This window comes from Lasiosphaeria miniovina (genome assembly GCF_030549165.1).
Source record: "Lasiosphaeria miniovina strain SMH2392-1A chromosome Unknown B0T26scaffold_1, whole genome shotgun sequence".
NCBI classification, from domain to species: Eukaryota; Fungi; Ascomycota; class Sordariomycetes; order Sordariales; family Lasiosphaeriaceae; genus Lasiosphaeria; species Lasiosphaeria miniovina.
This window is the reverse complement of record NW_026848220.1, coordinates 5,042,979-5,062,837: the sequence shown is the minus strand read 5'-3', so window position 1 is coordinate 5,062,837 and position 19,859 is coordinate 5,042,979. Positions and strand designations below refer to the sequence as shown.

General features: G+C 55.3%; 6 protein-coding genes across 6 annotated transcripts; 4 read left to right on the top strand and 2 right to left on the bottom strand.

Moving 5' to 3' along the window:
- The first annotated feature begins 2,794 nt into the window (after positions 1-2,794).
- Positions 2,795-4,734, top strand: B0T26DRAFT_68796 (Eisosome component PIL1-domain-containing protein). The gene is made up of 5 exons (XM_060440958.1): positions 2,795-2,966; positions 3,040-3,100; positions 3,176-3,309; positions 3,366-3,549; positions 3,616-4,734. The coding sequence occupies exons 1-5, from the start codon at positions 2,910-2,912 to the stop codon at positions 4,248-4,250; spliced, it is 1,071 nt and encodes a 356-aa protein (XP_060303282.1). The 5' UTR covers positions 2,795-2,909; the 3' UTR covers positions 4,251-4,734.
- B0T26DRAFT_688348 (uncharacterized protein) lies at positions 4,725-6,045 on the bottom strand. Its single transcript, XM_060440980.1, has 3 exons — positions 5,774-6,045; positions 5,384-5,720; positions 4,725-5,232 (listed from the first exon to the last, which is right to left on the bottom strand). Exons 2-3 carry the CDS (start codon positions 5,555-5,557, stop codon positions 5,023-5,025), a joined length of 384 nt encoding a protein of 127 aa, XP_060303281.1. The 5' UTR covers positions 5,558-5,720; positions 5,774-6,045; the 3' UTR covers positions 4,725-5,022.
- A 308-nt stretch (positions 6,046-6,353) lies between these two features.
- Positions 6,354-10,058, top strand: B0T26DRAFT_631590 (uncharacterized protein; the record flags this gene model as incomplete). The annotated part of the gene is made up of 1 exon (XM_060436364.1): positions 6,354-10,058. The coding sequence occupies one exon, from the start codon at positions 6,354-6,356 to the stop codon at positions 10,056-10,058; it is 3,705 nt and encodes a 1,234-aa protein (XP_060303280.1).
- A 1,715-nt stretch (positions 10,059-11,773) lies between these two features.
- B0T26DRAFT_633018 (putative TOS1-like glycosyl hydrolase-domain-containing protein) lies at positions 11,774-13,485 on the top strand (the record flags this gene model as incomplete). The annotated part of the gene is made up of 3 exons (XM_060436501.1): positions 11,774-12,124; positions 12,173-12,755; positions 12,914-13,485. 3 exons carry the CDS (start codon positions 11,774-11,776, stop codon positions 13,483-13,485), a joined length of 1,506 nt encoding a protein of 501 aa, XP_060303279.1.
- Positions 13,486-14,829: 1,344 nt separating this feature from the next.
- Positions 14,830-15,969, bottom strand: B0T26DRAFT_630856 (uncharacterized protein; the record flags this gene model as incomplete). Its single annotated transcript, XM_060436288.1, has 3 exons — positions 14,830-15,586; positions 15,710-15,868; positions 15,935-15,969. The coding sequence occupies 3 exons, from the start codon at positions 15,967-15,969 to the stop codon at positions 14,830-14,832; spliced, it is 951 nt and encodes a 316-aa protein (XP_060303278.1).
- A 2,155-nt stretch (positions 15,970-18,124) lies between these two features.
- B0T26DRAFT_688336 (uncharacterized protein) lies at positions 18,125-19,798 on the top strand. Its single transcript, XM_060440979.1, has 2 exons — positions 18,125-19,000; positions 19,062-19,798. The coding sequence occupies exons 1-2, from the start codon at positions 18,281-18,283 to the stop codon at positions 19,638-19,640; spliced, it is 1,299 nt and encodes a 432-aa protein (XP_060303277.1). The 5' UTR covers positions 18,125-18,280; the 3' UTR covers positions 19,641-19,798.
- The last annotated feature ends 61 nt before the right edge of the window (positions 19,799-19,859 follow it).

The following is a 19,859-nucleotide window of genomic DNA, read 5'->3' as shown; positions in this document are numbered from 1 at the left end:
ATCAAATCGTGCCGTAGATGGACTACGTAGCGCAAGTGACTATCCGTAGAGCTCGGTCAATCGTGGCAGATGGTGCCCAACTTGTTAGTGTGAGCAGGCTGTATGGCCGAGATGGTGTTGTCAATAACTGTGGAGGAGCAGACAGACGCGGCTGTGGAAGACGCGATCGCCCCGTGCAGGCGAGAAAGAACTCTTACACCTCCACCGGGGAAATACATGTTAGCTTGGTACGTTACTACTATTAGTATCTTTTAGGGAAATCTCGCTAATCACTAACTTTGCCACCTTCCTACGCTAACATGTATTACCCCGGAGGAGGTGTACAGCTAAGACAAAGAGGCGCACGGACTCATCGCCTAACACCTAGCCCGTACGGGGTAGAATTATCTACGTAGTTGTAAAGGAGGGTTTTAGGGGACCATAATGTTGAGTTGATGGTTATGCGTCTAACGATAATCTTGGCATACTCGTCATCATCTACGGATACCCGGGCAAGCGGTTGACAAAATAAAAGAGACCGCAAAAGATCAGTGGCCCGTGCGGATGATAAAAGTCTAACAGGCGTCCTGGACTGTTGCTCTATGGTCTTTAAGCTGGCATCGTCAGGAGATGTGGTGGTGGTATGATGGTACTTTGAGATACCCTGTAGCCCAACGACTTTCATCCTGTGTAGAAGTACTGCTACGGAGGTTACAGGCAAAAGTTTTCACAGTGGGTCGGGTACTGGCAAGGGTCACGTTCAGGGACCCACTGTCCCCTCCGATGTACCAACGCGTCGCGCGCAGCTGTCAATTCAGAAAGGAATACACATTCCATTGGCATCAATGACAGCCTGTTGCCGTACGGGCATTGTATCTACACGCTCTCTAAGGAATTCCTCAGGGACCGCTTCCCATGCAGTATTTACTGCTTCGCGCAGTTGGTCGTATGACATCTTTGCCGGGTAGTTGACTGCAATGTAATCCTTCATCCAGTTCCATGCGTTCTCGATCGGATTAAGATCAGGACTATAGGGAGAATGGGTGTAAACAGGAATCCCTCGAGCTGTAAGCTCTTCGCGAGTGACCTGGGCAGTATGAGGAGAGGCATTATCTTGCATAAATACCTGGCCGGGATGAAGCCGAAACCACGCATCAACAAGAGGGATAACTCTCTCCGAGTACTTCTCTCCAGTGATCGATCCCCAGTCCTTCTCCTAGAAAAGAGCAGGCCCTTTTCCATGTTTTGCTGAATATGAACCCCAGAACATCCATCCCTTTGGCCGTTGTTCACGCTCAACGATGCAAGTCGGGTCGTATGCCTCGTTTTGACGGCGTGTAACCCAGACCTTTCGATGGGTACCAGCAGTTACCCAGGTCTCGTCGGTCCAGAGGATTTCGTAGCATCGCTCGAGAGGCCAGTGTACACGATCGAGAGCGTTGTCGAGGCGGATTTTTCGGTTCTTCTCGGTAATCGGGGGCTTTCGGTATGCAACATAGCGTTTGAAGCCAGCGTTACGAAGGGCGTAGCGGATGGCGTACTCTGAACAGCTCCAGCCAAGGGCAAGAGGAATCTTCGAGTAAGGCATTCGGCGAGAGGCTTTCGAGGAGGTAATAAAGGTGATCAGATCTTCAATCTGATCGGAATTGAGAAGGCCAGGTCGACCAGAGCGTTTCTTTGGTGTAACATTTGGAGCGCTGGAAGTATATCTAACTTGGTTGTAGGTCAACCCAAGCTGCGTAACTATTTGCTCGTACGTCAAGCCAATATTGCGGAGAGTTTGAACTTGAAGCCGCTCATCGCGGGAAATATCAGGATTCTTGAAATGCTGGCAGGGTGGCGTAGAGGGGGGATCCGAAGCCATTGCAAAGGTGGTGATGGTTTTCTGGATTGACAGCTGTGCGCGACGCGTTGGTACATCGGAGGGGACAGTGGGTCCCTGACCGTGACCCTTGCCAGTACCCGACCCACTGTGAAAACTTTTGCCTGTAACCTCCGTAGGTCAGCAGTCTCTTTTTTTTTGTCAACCGCTTGCCGGGATAGCTCTCTCCAAAAGCCAACCATTCCCAATTGAATTGGGTTGTCGTTTGTTGTTTACAACTCTTGATTCTGGCTTCTTGTCGCCTCAGTTGGGCCTAGACTTGTATCGTGTCTGTCTGCAGGGCTGCACCATCTTTCAACCTCGTACCTTACCAGTACCTGAATATGCCTCACCGTCAGCTTCCGAGACCTGAAGTATTGAAAGCTCGAAAACGGCGACCAGTGAAATTGATACTTTCTGCCTTGACTCAAATATTATGATACTGGACGGTAACCTAGGTAAGGTAGTTTAAGCTTGACACCATCAGCCGCCAGAGTGCAGCATCCATCCCAGACGATCGACCAAGCAATTCCCGCAGTGATACGGAGTACTTGTGGCATGTTGGTGGCCAGCGAAATGATCAAGAGCTACCTATTCATGCAGTGCGTTTCTTGAGTTACTCCGCACGCCAATCCCAATCCAATCCAAGTGCCGCTTCGGACACTTTGGGCGCTGGTCTGTACCACTTAGAAGCATGCAATCCACCAAAAGCTGGATGGGCTTGATGGGCTTGCTGCGCCTCAGTTGCAGGAACGGGGACACCGACGTCATCCAGTTGGGTCTCGCCCTCCTCCTCGCCCACCGCATACCTATTAAACGATGGCCTGATCCATCTCATCTGATCGCAAACAAGCTTCCCGCCTCCTCCATCCAAAGTCAAATCCTTTATTTGGTGATACCCGACGAAACCTAACCGACGTCAAACCACAACGTTCGATCTAACGCATTCTCCGTATTCTGTCGCAATCACTATCAATCAAGCATCCGCTCATTGCCTTGACCAGCCTCGCAACCCAACAATAACAACCACCACCTATACCCCACTGCCGCCGTGCGCGCAGCCGTCGCAATGCATCGCACATATTCCATGCGCGCCACGAGGGCGCCGACTGCCTCCCAGATCCAGGTACGCGTAAATGCTTCTCCTAATTTGTGCACGGCGCATGCATTCGGCCGGTTACCGAGACTGACAAACACAGAACCCCCCGCCACCCCCTTCGAGCACCAAGGCGCACCGCTTTTTTGGCAGAGGCGGAATCGGTTAGTGACACCCTTTCTTGCTAATGGTTGTCGCCTGCGATCCGGTGATTTGAGCTAAAGCGTTACATCATGTAGGACATGCCCTGCGACGCAACACTGCGGGCGCCTTCGGGCCCGAACTGGCCAAGAAGCTGTCTCAGCTCGTCAAGATGGAGAAGAACGTGATGCGAAGCCTGGAAACAGTCGCCAAGGAGCGAATGGAAGTTGCTGTATGTTGTACGACCCAGGCCATTCTCTGCCGGTAACTGGCTAACAAAGCCCGCAGCAACAACTTTCCCTCTGGGGCGAGGGCGGCGACGAAGACGTCTCGGATGTCACAGACAAACTGGGTGTTCTGCTCTACGAAATCGGCGAGCTCGAGGACCAGTATGTCGACCGGTACGACCAATATCGTGTCACCATCAAGAGTATTAGAAATATCGAGGCCTCAGTGCAGCCCAGCAGAGACAGTGAGTCCTTCTCCCTGCTCCGAGCGAGAAGTTTTGGCGCTCGTTTATGCTAATCACGGCGAGCAGGAAAGCAAAAGATCACGGATCAGATTGCCCAACTCAAATATAAGGAGCCCAATTCGCCTAGGATTGTCGTCCTCGAGCAGGAGCTCGTCCGAGCAGAGGCCGAGTCCCTGGTGGCCGAGGCACAGCTATCCAACATTACGCGTGAGAAGATCAAGGCGGCCTATACCTACCAGTTCGATGCGTTGCGCGAACACTGCGAGAAGGTGGCCATTATTGCCGGGTTCGGGAAGCACCTTTTGGAGCTCATTGACGATACCCCTGTGACACCGGGCGAGACGCGCGCGGCCTACGATGGCTACGAAGCCAGCAAAGCCATCATCCAGGACTGCGAGGACTCTCTGACCAACTGGGTGACGCAAAATGCCGCCGTCTCGGCCAAGCTGTCGACGCGCGCTCGGACGCTCTCTCAACGCCGCCGCAACAACATCAAGGCACGCACCGAAGGCCATGATCTGTCAGGACAGGACGCCCCGCTTAACGATCGGGACTCGTGGGTCCAGGCCGGGCAGCACAAGGACGAATATGAGGACGAGGACGAAGATGACATTGACGCGCCGAGTCATTCGATCCTAGACAGCGAGACGGGGTTGAACGGCGAGAACCGCGGCCGCAACCAAGACCCGATCCTTGCCTAGGACTTGATTAACGTCTTTTGCTCTATTCTTTACTAAACTACGTCGACAACGTTCCCTTTGCGGGAGGAAGATGAAAACGACTAGCCTGTGCCCTATAGGAATTATGGTTTGCAGCTCTATTTAGCGGGCAGGGTTGAAGAAAAGGGTAGTTTCAGCGCCGGTTTCGCATTATAATTGGTAATGAGGCGTGGAGGATTCCATCGGCTGGGAGGTGGACCTGGCTCCTAGCAATCGGCAATGAGGAATATCATATTGATGATTAAGTAACATGCTCTTCGTGTACTACTAAAGATCAGCTCTTTTTGCTTTACGCGCGCCCGTGGCTTGTTGCCTTTCAGGTGGACTTGCTCCTTTGCAAGTTAATACTTCTCACAGGGGCTCAATTCCTGGCACTAGTGTTAACGTAGTTTTCGTGAATTACAACGTTCTCGCTATTTTTGGGCTTACATATACGTTTATCACGAGAAAGGGGCAAGAGTCACGAGTCAGATATACGCTCATAGCCTTGTCGCCTGGGATCCGTTGGCACTCCCACAAAACCATAATATTTAGAGCTCAATCAATCTCAGTACCTAAGGTAGGTGCCTAGTTGGAAGCTGTCCGCAGAGTTTATAGATACATGTATTCAATGTCTGGCACTTCCGCGGCCTAATAACGCGCCCTCTCACCCAATAGAGGCAGTAGGGGAAGATAAGACAGAGCTATTACGAAACAGCGGCACCGATAAATAGATACCAAGGCCATTCATTCACTCTGTAGAGGCTTATTTTATTCATTTCCTCATCTGGCTCACAAATTCGTCCAGCTCCATCTTGACAATGTGGTTCCCCGGCACCACCACCAAGCCCAGGAAGCGAGACGTCATGTCCGCCTTGATCGTCGCGGCGGCGGCGGCGCCCACCGCCTCCTCGACCTGCTTCTGCAGCGCCTGCAGCGACGGCTGCCGGTACTCGTATGTGTCCTGCAGGACGATGTTGCTTTCCTAAAAAAAGGGGGGGAAGGGGGCAGGGCGGGGTGAGTGAGTGAGTGAGAAATTGGTTGAGTGTGAGGTGAGAGAGGTCTTATTACACTGAGGAGAGTGCGTGAAGATGGGGGGGAGGAGGCAGGTGCATTAAAAGCCTAGGAAAACACACCGTGTCAGTGCATTTGAAGCTGCCCATGAACATGCGCGAGTCGGTCGTCGTCACGCGCAGGTTCTTGTTGAGCAGCGACCGCAGAAAGCCGCCCGCCTCTTCCCTCGTCTTGGCCTGCTCGTCCCCCGCCTCAAGGGACGTGCTGATGTCGATGCTCGTGTCGTCTCTCATCATTTTGGCTCTGTTTCCTAGGCAGGTTGGTCTTACTCCCGCCCACCCTTCGTGAGTGTGCGTCTGGGATTACTTACACACCCGACGTGTGCGTGCTCGGAGCTGAAGCGAGGCTGGGCGTTGGTTTTTATGTTGTTGGCCTTGACCTGGCCTGGTTTGGCCTGCACTAAGCAGCCCTGTAAGAATGGAGGGGCCCTGGACCTAGGGAGGCCCACTCACCGTCTAGCACCTGCGCCGCGGAGAGATGTAGTATCACCTAAGATCTAGGTGTCAGGTAAGCTGATGGAAGTATTCTTCGACTTGACTTGTCTTCAATGTGCATCAGTCTTTCCAGACAGTGCCTTAACTTTGCTCATGCAAGCTCCCGAAACCATAAATATACAGAGTAAAGTAGGATTCTGGTTAGCTGAGGTGCTCTATCTTAGCTTATTCGTATTCCGTAATTGGTAATTTGTAACAAACGCGGCTTTCGCCCCCGCTTAAGTGTTCATGCATGATGTAGGTCTGGCAGGCAGCAAGACCGATCGACATGCCGCAAATCAGTCATCGGCGTGAACTTTTAGTTATCGCGACTTGACTTTATTACTTGCAGATTGTTATGTCGTCACGCCACTCCACCACCAGTGCCATTTGCAACTGAAGCCAAGCTACCTTGAGTGACAGCAAAGAAACGACGCAGTTCAGCTCCCCGATGACTTGGCTTTGTCTCGCGGACGAGTACGAGGCTTTGTCTCGGCCGTGTTGCTCTCGCAAATGAATTATCGCATCGCATCGTCTTGCCTGGTGTGAGTGATTGATCATGGGTGTCAACGGCCTCTGGACCGTGGTGCAGCCGTGCGCGCGCCCAACAAACCTCGCCACCCTCAACCGCAAGCGCCTTGCTGTCGATGCCTCCATCTGGATATACCAGTTCCTCAAAGCCGTCCGCGACAAGGAGGGAAACGCCCTCCGAAACAGCCATGTCGTCGGCTTCTTCCGTCGCATCTGCAAGCTGCTGTGGTTCGGCATCCGGCCTGTCTTCGTCTTTGACGGCGGTGCTCCCGCCCTGAAACGTGCCACGCTGCAGGGCCGTCGCCGCAGACGCGAGGGCCGCCGCGAGGATGCCGCACGCACCGCTGGGAAGCTGCTCGCCGTGCAGATGCAGCGCCTGGCCGAGGAGGAGGACGAAAGGCGCAAGCGCCGCGTCGAGGCTGCCGGAACTGTCGGCGCGCGAGAGGACGACGACGAAGAGCAGGAGCAGCTGCCCGACATGGACAACGTCGTATACGCTGAAGAGCTCGGCATGTCCAAGCAGGAGCGCCAGAAGACGCGGGGCTTCCGCAAGCAAGACGCCTATCACCTCCCGGAGCTAGAAAACGGAATCGAGGCCATGGGTAAGCCCAACGACCCCCGCATCATGAGCGTGGAGGAGCTTGAAGAGTATGCGAGGCAGTTCAACAACGGCGAGGACATCAATCTCTACGACTTCAGCAAAATCGACTTTAGCGGCGAGTTCTTCAAGAGCTTGCCGCCGGCAGACCGGTACAACATCTTGAATGCTGCCCGGCTGCGGAGCCGCCTGAGAATGGGTATGAGCAAAGACCAGCTAGACAGCATGTTTCCAGACCGCATGGCCTTCTCCCGGTTCCAGATCGAGAGAGTCAAGGAGAGAAACAACCTTACCCAGCGTCTAATGGCCGAGATGGGCATGACGGGCCTGGATCTGACTATCAACGCACGTGTCGCGGGCGACAAAAATCGCGAGTATATACTCGTCAAGAATGAGGGCGCTGAAGGCGGCTGGGCCCTTGGCGTCGTCAGCAGGGACAAGGATAGCGGTAAAATACACAAGCCTATAGACGTTGATGCTTTGGACTTTCAGTACCAGGCGCAAAATGACGACGACGAAGACGACGAGGACGATGGTATCGAGTTTGAGGACGTTCCAATTGAGGGCGTGAACAGGCTGCCCAAGTTAAGACTGGTAGACTCTGCCGATGATGCCGACTACGGAGACGATCTTTTTGTTACTAATGATGCCGATCTGTTTGGCCACGACGAAGATGCCATCTTGGCTGACGAAGATGAAGATCTCAATCGTGCCATTGCCTTGTCCCTTCACAACCAGCATGGTGTTGAGGCGCAGAATGACGAAGTCCAAGACGAAGAGAAGGCTCCGGCGCCTGTGTGGACCCAGAGAGCGGCAGAGCCGGCGAAACCTATCGTCAGCGCAAGCGGGCGCATGGTTGCGCACATTGTGAATAACAGGGCCAACGCCACTGTCCCTCACCGACGAGACAGTGAGAGCAGCGATAGCGATGTCGATCTTCAGTCAGCCTTGGCAGCCGCCAGAAAGAAGAAACAAGCACAAAAGCCGACGACGCAAACGCCGGCAGAGAAGGCCCCTATCAAACCGAACGTGAAGAGTCCTTTTGACGGCCTGCTTCCCTTTGAGAGACTCAACTGGGGAAACATGTTCTCTTCAATGAGAAAGCCCGCGGTGGAAAAGGAGCCAAAGAGACTTAACGAGGTTGAAACTAGAGAACTGGAGGCCGAGTCGGACGACGGCGCAGGGGGTTTTGAGAAAATAGTCCTGGATAAAACCAAGGGCCGGGAGGTTCCCAAGCTGCGTGAAGAAGACGCTCCTCTTCCGTTGCCACCTTGGCTCGCAGACACGACCGATATCCGAGAGTCCCTGAGGAAACAACAGGAGCGTGACACCGAAATGGATGCAGAGGATGAGGAGATGGCTCAAGAAGAAGCCCTTCGCATACGCCGACTTCAGGATGAATTGGTGGTGCAGATTGAGTCTTCTGATGATAACAACAGCGACTTTGAGATCCTCGACGCTCCTCCGCCCCTTTATGCCCGACAAGCTCCTGCTAAGCAGTTCACCGCCAGAGAGCCTGGCGCTAGTCTTCCATCCCTTGACGACGACGTCTTAACGGCACGCGGTAAAGCTAAAGCTACCGACACAGCATCGGAAAAGTTTGCCCGTTCTACGTCTCCCGACGAAGATCCTGACGTCGAGTTTGAGGATGTTGTTGTCCCTGAGCCACAAAATCCGCCTATTTCGGGATTGAATGTGACTCAAGAGTCGGAAGAAGCCAGAATCGAGCGGGAGTTGTTTGGAGATGGCGCGGTTCTTGATACCCAGCAAGGGGCAGCTGATGGCCTCATCACCACTGATGAGGACCCATTATTCGACCCACTGGCGCCTGGCCCTGAGGAATTTGACGATTTCAGCGATCCCGAGGAAGAGGAACTCCTCGCGCAGCTGGCAGAAGAGGCACAAGAACACGCGCGTTTTGCGAGCGAACTGAACAACAAATCACAGCGTGAAAACCAAGAGGCGTACGAGGCAGAGCTCCGAGCTCTGCGGACCCAGCAGAAGAAAGACCGCCGGGATGCCGATGAGGTCACGCAGGTCATGGTCACAGAATGCCAGGCTCTGCTGCGCCTGTTTGGCATCCCCTACATCACAGCTCCCATGGAGGCCGAAGCCCAGTGTGCCGAGCTCGTGCGCCTGGACCTGGTCGATGGCATTGTGACGGACGACTCGGATACCTTTCTGTTTGGCGGCACCCGCGTCTACAAAAACATGTTCAACGGCAACAAATATGTAGAGTGTTACCTGGCCAAGGATCTAGAGGAAGAGCTGTCTCTCTCCCGCAAGCAGCTCATTGCCATTGCTCAGCTGCTCGGTTCCGACTACACCGAAGGGCTTCCGGGCGTCGGTCCCGTGACGGCAGTGGAGATCCTGTCAGAGTTTCCCGGCAAGGAAGGACTCGAGGCGTTCAAGGAATGGTGGAAAGACGTGCAGAGCCATGGCCGCCCTAAGGATGCGGATGCCTCGTCGCCTTTCCGCCGAAAGTTCCGGAAGTCGCAGGCGACCAAGCTCTTCTTGCCTCTAGGGTTTCCCAGTCCCGCGGTGTTTGATGCCTACCTCCAGCCCGAGGTCGACAGCACCCCGGAGCCGTTTCAGTGGGGTGTGCCCGATGTAGATGGCTTGCGCCAGTTCTTGACGTCGACGATTGGCTGGAGTCAGGAGCACACCGACGAGGTACTGGTGCCGGTCATCAGGGACATGAACAAACGCGAGAGGGAGGGCACGCAGAGCAACATCACGAGATACTTTGAGGGAAGTGTCGGTGCGGGCGTCAAGGAGGCATTTGCGCCTCGTCAGCGGGCCAAGGGAAGCAAGCGGATGGCAGACGCGGTGGGCAAGTTGCGGGCCAAATCAAGCACGACGGGCACCGGCAGCATGTCTACCGAGCTTCCCGTCATGTCTTTTTCTTCGGGGACCAAGAAGTCGAAGAAGCGCAAAACGCGCGAGCAGACTGCGGTTCTAGACGAGGGAGACGACAATGACGGCGATGACGACAATGTTCAGGAACACGAAGTGGATAAAGACGACGGCGACTCAGAACCGCAGTCCCGGACTGGCGCAAAAGGGAAGGCCAGGGGAAATGGCAGGGGGCGGGGCAGGGGCAGAGGCAAGAGGACCAAGGCATCTTCGTCATAGTGTTCTCAGTGGCTCTCAGTTTTGCTGCTATCCACCTTCAACCATGGCTCTGTTCTCTCAATTGACATCGCATCAAGGTATTATACAGGCGAGTATCAGTCTCCCATTTACCACCTTTCTCTTCCTCGAACCTGTTCTCGGTTTACCTCAGTCGGAGAAATGGCTAGACTGGTGGTGAAGTAGCCAAAGCCTGGTTTATCATATGGGCGAGTGTCTGTTGTCGAGCCTAGCGGTTGGTCAATTTTCGCCACCTCCTCCGTCTATATCTGGCAAGCGAGGGACGGCATCCTTTTGCATAATGTTTCAATATATGGACCGCTTCTAGAAGATCCGGCTACGCGGTTCTGGACTCGCCAGTGCCGCGCCGAGAGTGTGCCGTGCAGATTGGCATCTGCCCTGGCATGGCGGCTCCCCGGCGAGTATTTGGCGGCTAAATTCGCAAGACAACGAACACCAGTGTGGTTTTTGTTTTTGTTCCTTGTTTCTTGTTGCCTGAAGTGTCAGAACCACCAGCAAAAGAGTATTTGTTACTTCCTGTGATGCGGCTCAGTGACAAGCAGGACCAGACGCTCAAGGCCAGTCTTTCCAGTCATCTCATCGTTCGCAACAGCTCTTGTTCCAGCGATGCTCCAGCAAAGGCCTGTGACCCAATTCGCCATGTAATGTGGCAGCGTCCTTCCTACTCAGGGGCCAACAGCCCTGGCGGGAAGACGACCCGCAATAAATTGAAGGCCGGCACTGGTTGCCTCTGAACTGCATCGAGCGGTGGCGAAATGGTGTTTTTCTGCAGAGCGGGATGGCACTAGCCCTCGACTCTCTTGGCCAGATGCCGAATCGGCTGCCTGATTGGACGAGAGCGGCTGATGCCGCCAAGGACACCAAGATCTTACTAACAGATCACCATCACCACCCGCACTTGATAGCGGTTGGAGAGGCTCAAAGCTTTACCCATCTGGTTTCGCGGTGAGCATCCACCATAGCGGTTGATAATTGCGATTTTCCCGAGAGTATCAAAACATGTTATTTTTGCAAACTTGAGCTGAAATGGATGAAACGGCTTCGGCTGCGGATTCTGAAAGGGGGCGGAGGCTGACGGCGTCAAGGCTCAACCAGTCAGATGGCTTCGTTTCTGCTTTGCCGCTCACTCCTCCGACGGCCCCCTTCAAGACACCTGACGTCAGCCAGCTTGGTGAAGTTCAAGTCATTGACCTTCCCGCCCTACAATTCCACGCCTCAGACCTCATCCACCTTCTCTTCGGACTGCTCCTGCGCCGCACTTGGTCGGATCAGATTTTTTTTCCTTTTCGTTCCCAGGGGCTCACCTTCTTTGTTTCTTTTAACTTGCTTCGCTTCAGCCACCGAGTGCTAGGCCATTCACTCTTCTGCCATCTGTTGTTCACTCCTTCATTCTTCAGGTCATTCCTTTTTGCCTGTTTGCTTGCGCTTCTGACGTCGTCTTTGACACTCCTTTTTACAACCCCTCCCAATTACAAGACAGCGTCGAGCACTTGAGGTAGTCACAGCAGCGCGAGCCGTTCTCTTCTTCGCCTCGTGTTCTACCCCCAAAGCAAACGGTTTCAGCAGGCACGAACATACACACACAAACGCACGTAGCAAGGCAAGGCGAGGCAGGCAAACATAAAGGCGACTGCGCGCACTCAGTAACGCAAGACACGGCTGTTTTTTATTTTTATTTTTTATGATCGATCGCAACCATGAAGAACAACATCCTAACAACCATCCTGGCGTCTGCCAGCGCGACAGGCGCCGTCGTCTCCAGGGCCGCGACAAGCCAGGACCTCTGCGCGAAGACCAGCTACCAACAAAATGGCAACTGGTTCTGCACACCTGTCCAGCAAATCACGTATACAAACCTCGGAGGCTCAGGAACGTACAACGACGTGGTCGGCATTTCCGCCACCGGCCAGTGCGAATTCCAGCCCAAGGCCTATTCGGGCCCGCTGGCGCCGTTCAACGAGCAGTTGTCTCTCCACTTCCGGGGCCCATTGGCCCTCAGACAGCTGGCCGTCTACACGCCCGGGCCTCAGAAGAAGAAGCGGGACGAGGTCGACGCGGCGGCGGCCGGGAACAAGACCAACAAGCGCCGTGCAGAGCAGAACAACCATAACCGGCGTCACCTAAACGAGCTCCAGCACCACCACCAGAACGCACACGGTCACAGAAGGAGGCGGGAGGAGATCAAGGCGGTGGAGGAGCGCGCCGACCACCCGACCGTCTGGGTCACGGCGACCATCGACGGCAAAGTCGTGTCATGGATCAACAACTACTATGGAGAGACGCCGCCGACTCCCGTTCCGGTACCCGCAGAGGCGAAAGTCGACAACAGCCCGGCATCAGCAGCGCCGAAACCGACTCCCGCTGCCCAGAGCGCCAACAACAACGCAGCAAAGAACTCCCCGGCCGCAAAGGCGCCCGCCGCGGCCGCGGCCGGCGACCATGTCCGCACGGGCTACTACAGCGCCGCGGCGCAGCAGGCCAACGGGCTGACATTCCTGGGCAACTTTGGCCCGGGAGGCAAGCTGTCGTACGCCAACAGCGACATGAGCGGAAGCTCGGCCGGACCGGCCGTCCTCGCCAACAGCACCGTCTGGTCGGCCCACGAGTACACCGTCATGACGGACCAGCCGTGCGACGACGGGTCTTGCGGCTACTTCCCGGACGGCATTGCCGCGTTCAGTATGTTTTTTTTACCTTTCTGCTGTTTTGTTTTGCATCTCATCTGTATCCTCTCCACATCCGCCCTCCCCCCTTTTCCCCCTTACCCGTTTTGCGGCCAACATCGAAACCCCCTCAAAGGCAAAGGACAAAAGGGACTAACCCAACACAACACACAGAGGGCTTCGACGGGGCGGACAAGACCTTCCTCTTCGAGTTCTCCATGCCAACAGACCCCAACCCGGCGCCGCCGGCCGGCTCGTTCCTAGCGCCGCAGTTCGACATGCCGGCGCTGTGGATGCTCAACGCCAAGATCGCGCGCACGGGGCAGTACTCCGCGTGCTCGTGCTGGACGTCCAACTGCGGCGAGTTCGACGTCTTCGAGGTCCTGCAGAGCGGCGACGACAAGTGCAAGTCGACGTTCCACGCGTCGCCCGGCGGCGGCGACTCGAACTACTTCCCCCGCCCGCTCGACGCGGCCGCTCCGATCCGCGTCGCTGTCGTCTTTGATGCTGCGTCCGAGTCGGTGTCCGTCAATGTGCTTGACCCGAGCGATGTTGCGGGGACTCCTGGCCAAGATTTCCCCACGGCGTTGTCCACTGCTCAGATCGCCGAGCTGCGCACTGGCGCCGAGTCCTCGGCTACGCCCGGCGTGGCAGGCCTCGGGGCCGCTAAGCTGGATGTCAACGCTGCTGTTGGCGGCGGCAGCGGCAAGGCTGCGAGTTACTTTGCCATAGCGCCGGCGTCGTAGAGCGTTATTCATTCCGGGCCTTTGTTTCCTTTCGCGTGTGGGTGTCTTTCTCTTTGTGTGGATGGGAGTCTATGTGTAGCGTTAACCGGGCATGGGCATGGGCATGGGCATGGGCTTGGTCTGTTTCTATCCACTACCGTTGGTTCTGGATATATCTACCTTAACCTTGCCTTGCCTATGCCCCTTTCGTTTCTTGCGTGTTGGTGGTTATTGTTGTTGAGTGGCGAGGCTAGCAACCTACCAACCACTTCGTCGGTTGAGGTCGAGAGGAACACACACACGCAACAGGAAGCCTGCCTTGCCTTGCTTTGCCCTGCTTCTGGAAGTTGGCACGCGCTGACGATTTTTTTTCTTCCTCTTCTTCTTTTCTCTTCTTGTCTTGAATTCTACCTCCCCCCCTTTTGAGACCTTTTTTGAGACCCCTTTTCGGGTCATTCGATTCACCCAGCTGTTGGCGGTTTTGGGGCTTGGATCTGGCGCTGGGGAGGTTTCTGTTTAGTAGATAGTACAAGGGAAAGGTCGGAAGGTATACACACCACACCACATCTATCCCCTATCTGTCTATCTATATATCTGGGTATCTATCTAGAATCCCTGTTTCGCGAAACAGTGGAGCCGGCCGGCAGGTTTCTTTCCCCCCCATCTGCCCCTTTTTTACATGTACGTACACGAAACCTTTACATTCTAGGACATTACGAGATACACGCAATACAAACACATAGATGCCAATTCGCATTTGCTTGCCATCTCCTAGCTTCTCGTTGCTTGTCGTCACGGTGTCAAGTGAAATGTGAATATAGAATCGGCCCATCTGAGGGTAATTTGATCTAGTCTAATTAGGTCTACTGATTAACTCTACAGCCACGGCCGAACATGTAATGTAGTTCCAACATCCCGAGGGGATTTCATATTCGCCCGGGTAGATATGCTTAGTCCCCTCGACGTACTTGCTGGGAATTGGCTTTTCTTGTAATGGCCATATCTTCCCGGAAGCCTAGGTGGCCAGCACCTAAGCAGGTCCGATCGGGGGACCGGGTCAGACTGCCAATCTCGCGGCTCGGATTTTGCGCTCCTCTCCATCACCCTTGGTCGCTAGGGACTCCGGACTCCCCCGAATCAAATCCCTGTGGGGGCCGAGTGGGTTTGTGAATTTTGCATTCTGGGAACACACTGCTGCACTTTTGCAGTTATATCTTCCAACCAGCGGAGGCAAAGGCGGCGGATCAAACAGTCCTCACGGCATTGAGGTAGTTGAAGGCGAGGGGCGTCGTATAATGGTGAGCCTCGGGTCAGGGCGAGGGCCTGTTACCAGACAAAATCGAATTGCACCTGTCGTGCCTTCTCTCATGACAAGTCGAGAAACGAGATATTTTGCAGGTCGCTGACGGAGGTCAAGATGAGTTGCTCGGTGTCTGAGACGTCGAACTCCACGTCGTCGGACTGTGGTTTCGCTATTGCTGCCGGGCGGAGCTCGGGGGAGGATATGGTGGCGAGTAGGTGGGGACAGGTGCTCTCGCCGACGGTGGCGCGGTGAGAGTGAAAGCTGCACTGGCGGAAGCCGAAAAAGCGCTCGCCGTTCCGGAGCTTGTTCACGGGGAGGCGGAGCTGGGGGTTCTTGAAGCGGACGTCGGCCTTGCTCTGGACCATCTTGGTCAGGTGCTTGCGGTACTCTTCGGCAAGGCCGGGGAAGGCGACGAACAGGCGGTCAAAGTGGCCGGCCTGGGCAACGCTCGTGTCGCCGCCGTGCAGGGTCCAAGCGAGCATAGCCACGGCCCACTTGCGCAGCCTGAAGGCCTGCTCGGTCTGGCACTCGCCGTAGATGAAGGCGATGAACTGCGGGGACATGGCCCAGTCGAGGTGCAGGTACATGTCTTGAAGGGCGTCCATGGCCACGTCCTGGAGTGCGGGCAGGTCGATCAGCACGGCGAAGAGGTGCAGGCGGATGAGGTTGAAGCGGAGCGAGCGGCACTGGGCGGGGGTGATCTTCTGGATGGCGGCATCGAGGAAGCTGTGGAAGGAGCGCCTCTGGTAGAGCCACAGCACGAAGAGCTCGAACATGTCGGCGTTCTCGGCGGGCAGCCACATGATGTCATCGTCGTCACTGTCTTGGGGAGGAGACGACGGTGAAGACGAAGACGATGAAGCCGGGTCGGGAACCGATAAGGGCGACGGCGATGGGGAGGATGATGATGACGAAGATGACGATAGTGATGGTAAAGGAGACGAGGGCCTAGGGGCGGTTTGGACTGGAGTCTGTTCATGTTCGAGGTGCTCGAGCTGTTCTTGGAAGAAGCTGCTCGTCTCACAGAGGAGGTTCTTGTGCAGATTAAACTCGCGCTGCTCCTGGCCGACCAAGATGGTAGCAGCCTCGCATCCTTCCAGTCTGGACGAGTCAGCACGTGAAGCCCTACATGCTTTGCAGAATAGAAAGAATAGCAGTCTGACTTACGACCCGACAACTTCTGGTTTATTACTCCACCTCATGATGCCGACGATACCAAAGTGACAACCCAAAAGAAACACGAATCACGAAACAGGATCAATCAGAGAAATTAATCCCCGACGCGCATTCGTAGCGCGGCGCTGGCTCTTTGTATTTCTCTCCGTCTCGCATGCTGGGCCAAGAGCGAGTGAGACCCGAATCCACGGATTACCAGAAGGGAAACCTAAGGGAACCGAAGGAACCCATGACGGGGGCTAGGTCCCAAATCGAGGCATCACGTCGCCAAAAAGGCACCCAACAACTGCCCTGCATCCTCGCTTGCTTGCCACCAGCAAGTCACAACAGTCGACTGATTGACTCCCTGTCGGGCCGTGGTCGGAAACGGCGTTTCGTTTCGTTTCGAAGTTGACGTGACAGTCCGCCGTTGCTACAGTCTTCGCAGTAGTAAACGCGCTAACATGCACTCGTTGGGCAGTTGCCACGGTCTGCCGGGGCCACTCCGACCACTGACGAGTGACGGCACCGGACAAGCCCGAGGAGCGCCCCCCTGCCCTGTTGCCCCTGATGACACCCCACCTTGTTCTGCCCCTGACGACGAGAGCCCCTTCCCAGCTGCGCGCTCGCCATCCGCTGCCTCGTGTCACCTCAATTCCTTGCCTGCATTGAATCCGCGTCCATGCTGCGTGTGGCCAATGATAACGAGAATGAAGACGTTAAGCCCCGAGATCGACAGGGCATCATCCTTTCGACGTGCCGAACGGTCCCAACCGCCACGAGGCAGGTTGGCACAGACCAGCCAGCCCAGCCAGCTGTTGGAGAAACATTCCACTGCGTAAGTACGGATACGCAGTGTGTGATAAACTTTCACCGCAAACATTCAGAGAACCCGTAGTTCGCAGCTTTGCAAAGCCTGTCGTTTTAATTCTTCATGTGTTGAAATACCCGTGTCTAAGCTGCAAAGTTAGTCTCAGACCCCAGGCCAAGAGCCGACCCAACCAATGGAAGTTACAAACAGGAAGTCAATCTTTGGCCCAGAACAAGAAGAAATGGGGAGGGGGGCCTCTTACACCTCCCCCGGGGTTTGAAATGTTAGCTCGTTGACCTTTGCAGGGGGGTTGAACAAGGGATATAAGCCGGAAATACAGGGGGTTTGAAGTCACTTTTCTAGCAGGTTCTCACCAAAAAGTCACGTGGTGGCTTGGTTGTATCGCACTAACCCTTCAAACCCAAGGGGAGGTGTACATGTACTATGTATTGTTGGCCAGGTCGACTCCAAGCCCCAAGCACCTTCCCCGTCGAGTGGTGGTCGTTTTGAGGGACAACCTTTCCCCGACTAACCCCCTAACTTACAGACAGCCACCAAGACGATTCGAAATCTCGAGGAACAAAGTTGATGATACCAATCTGTCAGGTTCCTTTTAGCTATCAAGATGATGCATAATCCACTCTCAACGACATTCATTTGAGATGACGGAGCCTCAGGGGCTCAGTCACACCGGCCGGTAATTCAATTACGCCACCTCCGACCACGGTTGACAGTGTGCGTATCCGGCTCTGGTACGGAATATTTGGCAGCAATACTCCGTACGGATACTGGGCTGGGTGTTTATTCCCGGCACGATTACTCGATAGCTCTGTATATCTCGTCTGCGCCGGGGCTTGTTCCAAGCTGCCAAATTCACAGCTGTTGGTTCTTGCGGAATATATCTGTATTCACTCTGTAAATCGTGCCGAGGCCCACGCCACCTTGTGGCGGCCGGTCTGTCGAGACGGAGAATATTCAGAGCAACACCCGACTCTCCTGTGAATGCCGAGAGCAGAGGGTCTGGTGTTAGCTAAGCAGCCACCATGTTGACGTCAACGGCTCCAGTAGAAAACAGAAGACCGAATGCCGAGAGGGTCTTCGCTCAGCGACCAGCCCAACGAGTAGTAATCCGTCCCGAATTTCAAGGCTGCTGCTTGTTAGATAATAAATTTCATTGGGGGCCTTGAAACGCCGAATCCGCTTGATGCGTTCGATGCACCCTCTATTATGCTCGTGCGTACGCCGTAGTACGGAGCAATTCGCTCCCGAGTACCGATGAAGCACGTTAGAAATCAGTAAGTGGGGTGCAGAGCTTGGATTAGGAATCAACAAGGAAAAAACCGTGGCCCTTTGCAGATGGAATTATGTTTAGGTATATATATATATCAAAGTGAGTACATCTTGGATTCTCGATATCGCTCTCAAGTTTCATAATATTCCAAGCTTACCTCACATTTGCATTATTACAAGCATAAATCGGGCAGGGGACGCTGTTAGCACCTTGTCAAACACTCTAAATCCATCCCAAAAAACCCCCACACCCAATCATGACTGTCCGAAAGCTTACGGCAACCGTTGCGGCCCCCGGCGTGCCCTTCTTCACCCCAGCCCAGGACCCGCCCGTCGGAACGGCGCTCAACACGGACAATGACAATGGCGCCGGCACCAAGACGCCGACCGTCTTCACCCCGCTCAAGCTCCGGTCGCTGACGCTGCAGAACCGGTTCGCCGTCAGCCCCATGTGCATGTACTCGGCCGACGATGGCCACCTCACAGACTTCCATCTCGTGCACCTCGGGGCTATGGCCATGCGCGGCGTTGCCCTCACCATCTTCGAGGCCACCAGCGTCACACCCAACGGCCGCATCTCGCCCGAGGACAGCGGCCTGTGGACCGACTCGCAGATCGCGCCGCTGAAGCGCATCGTCGACTTCATCCACTCGCAGGGCCAAAAGGCCGGCATCCAGCTCGCCCACGCCGGCCGCAAGGCCAGCACCGTCGCCCCCTGGCACACCCAGAGCCGCGGCCACGGCGAGGCTGCCACCGCTGCCCAGGGCGGCTGGCCCGACAATGTTTGGGCACCGTCCGCCATCAAGTTCTCGCCCAAGTTCCCCCAGCCCAAGGAGATGACCGTCTCCGAGGTCGAGGGCCTGGTCGACAGCTTCGCCAAGGCTGCCAGCCGCGCCGTCAGCGCCGGCTTTGACACGATAGAAATCCACGCTGCGCACGGCTATCTGCTCACAGAGTTCCTGTCGCCCATCACCAACGTACGCCTCATAACACCCAGGAATCCAAACTAGAGATTGCTAACACTTCTGGGGAAAAAAGAAACGCACAGACCAGTACGGCGGCAGCTTCGAGAACCGCACGCGGCTGCTGGTCGACGTGATCAAGGCGACGCGGGCGGTGATCCCCGAGACGATGCCGCTGCTGGTGCGCATCTCGGCGACCGAGTGGATGGAGTGGACGGGCGGCGAGTCGTGGGACCTGGCGCAGAGCATCCGGCTCGCGAAACTGCTGCCGGACCTCGGCGTCGACCTGCTCGACGTCAGCTCCGCCGGCAACAACGCCGAGCAGCGCATGCAGATAACGCCCACCGTGCAGATCGACCTCGCCAGCGAGATCCGCGATGCTGTCCGTGCCGCCGGCAAGACGCTGCTCATCGGTGCGGTCGGGTTTGTTAACACGGCTGAGATTGCCCGCCGCGTTGTTCAGACTGATGATGAGGGTCTGGTGGATGTCGACGGCGAGCACGGGCAGAAGACTAAGGCCGACCTCGTGCTCGTCGCGCGCCAGTTCCTCAAGGAGCCAGAGTTTGTCCTCAGGGCGGCGCACCAGCTCGGCGTCGAGGTTAAGTGGCCGCTGCAGTACGGCCGCGCGGCCTGGGCCAAGGGCGAGAAGTTGTAAAAGGGGGGAATATGAATGAGGATATGAATGTCATGAGTGCGCCTAGGTGACGTGTAATTTATTTAGCATGGCGACGAGATTTGTATTTTGCTTTTTAGTGTTACGACGTTAGAGAGGCGAGGCATTAGACAGACTTTTTGAATCACTTTTTATCTTGGCTGATTCTCGAACGTGCACGCATGCTATCCCAGGATGAAATCTCTATAAAACGCGAAATTG

Coding starts and splice junctions, on each gene's coding strand:
- B0T26DRAFT_688348 (XM_060440980.1), bottom strand. CDS start 5,557: ATGATGAGAGACGACACGAGCATCGACATCAGCACGTCCCTTGAGGCG. Junction 5,233..5,383: donor GCTTCAAATGCACTGACACG/GTGTGTTTTCCT, acceptor CCCTTTTTTTAG/GAAAGCAACATCGTCCTGCA.
- B0T26DRAFT_688336 (XM_060440979.1), top strand. CDS start 18,281: ATGACTGTCCGAAAGCTTACGGCAACCGTTGCGGCCCCCGGCGTGCCC. Junction 19,001..19,061: donor TCCTGTCGCCCATCACCAAC/GTACGCCTCATA, acceptor TGGGGAAAAAAG/AAACGCACAGACCAGTACGG.
- B0T26DRAFT_68796 (XM_060440958.1), top strand. CDS start 2,910: ATGCATCGCACATATTCCATGCGCGCCACGAGGGCGCCGACTGCCTCC. Junction 2,967..3,039: donor CGACTGCCTCCCAGATCCAG/GTACGCGTAAAT, acceptor TGACAAACACAG/AACCCCCCGCCACCCCCTTC. Junction 3,101..3,175: donor TTTTGGCAGAGGCGGAATCG/GTTAGTGACACC, acceptor TACATCATGTAG/GACATGCCCTGCGACGCAAC.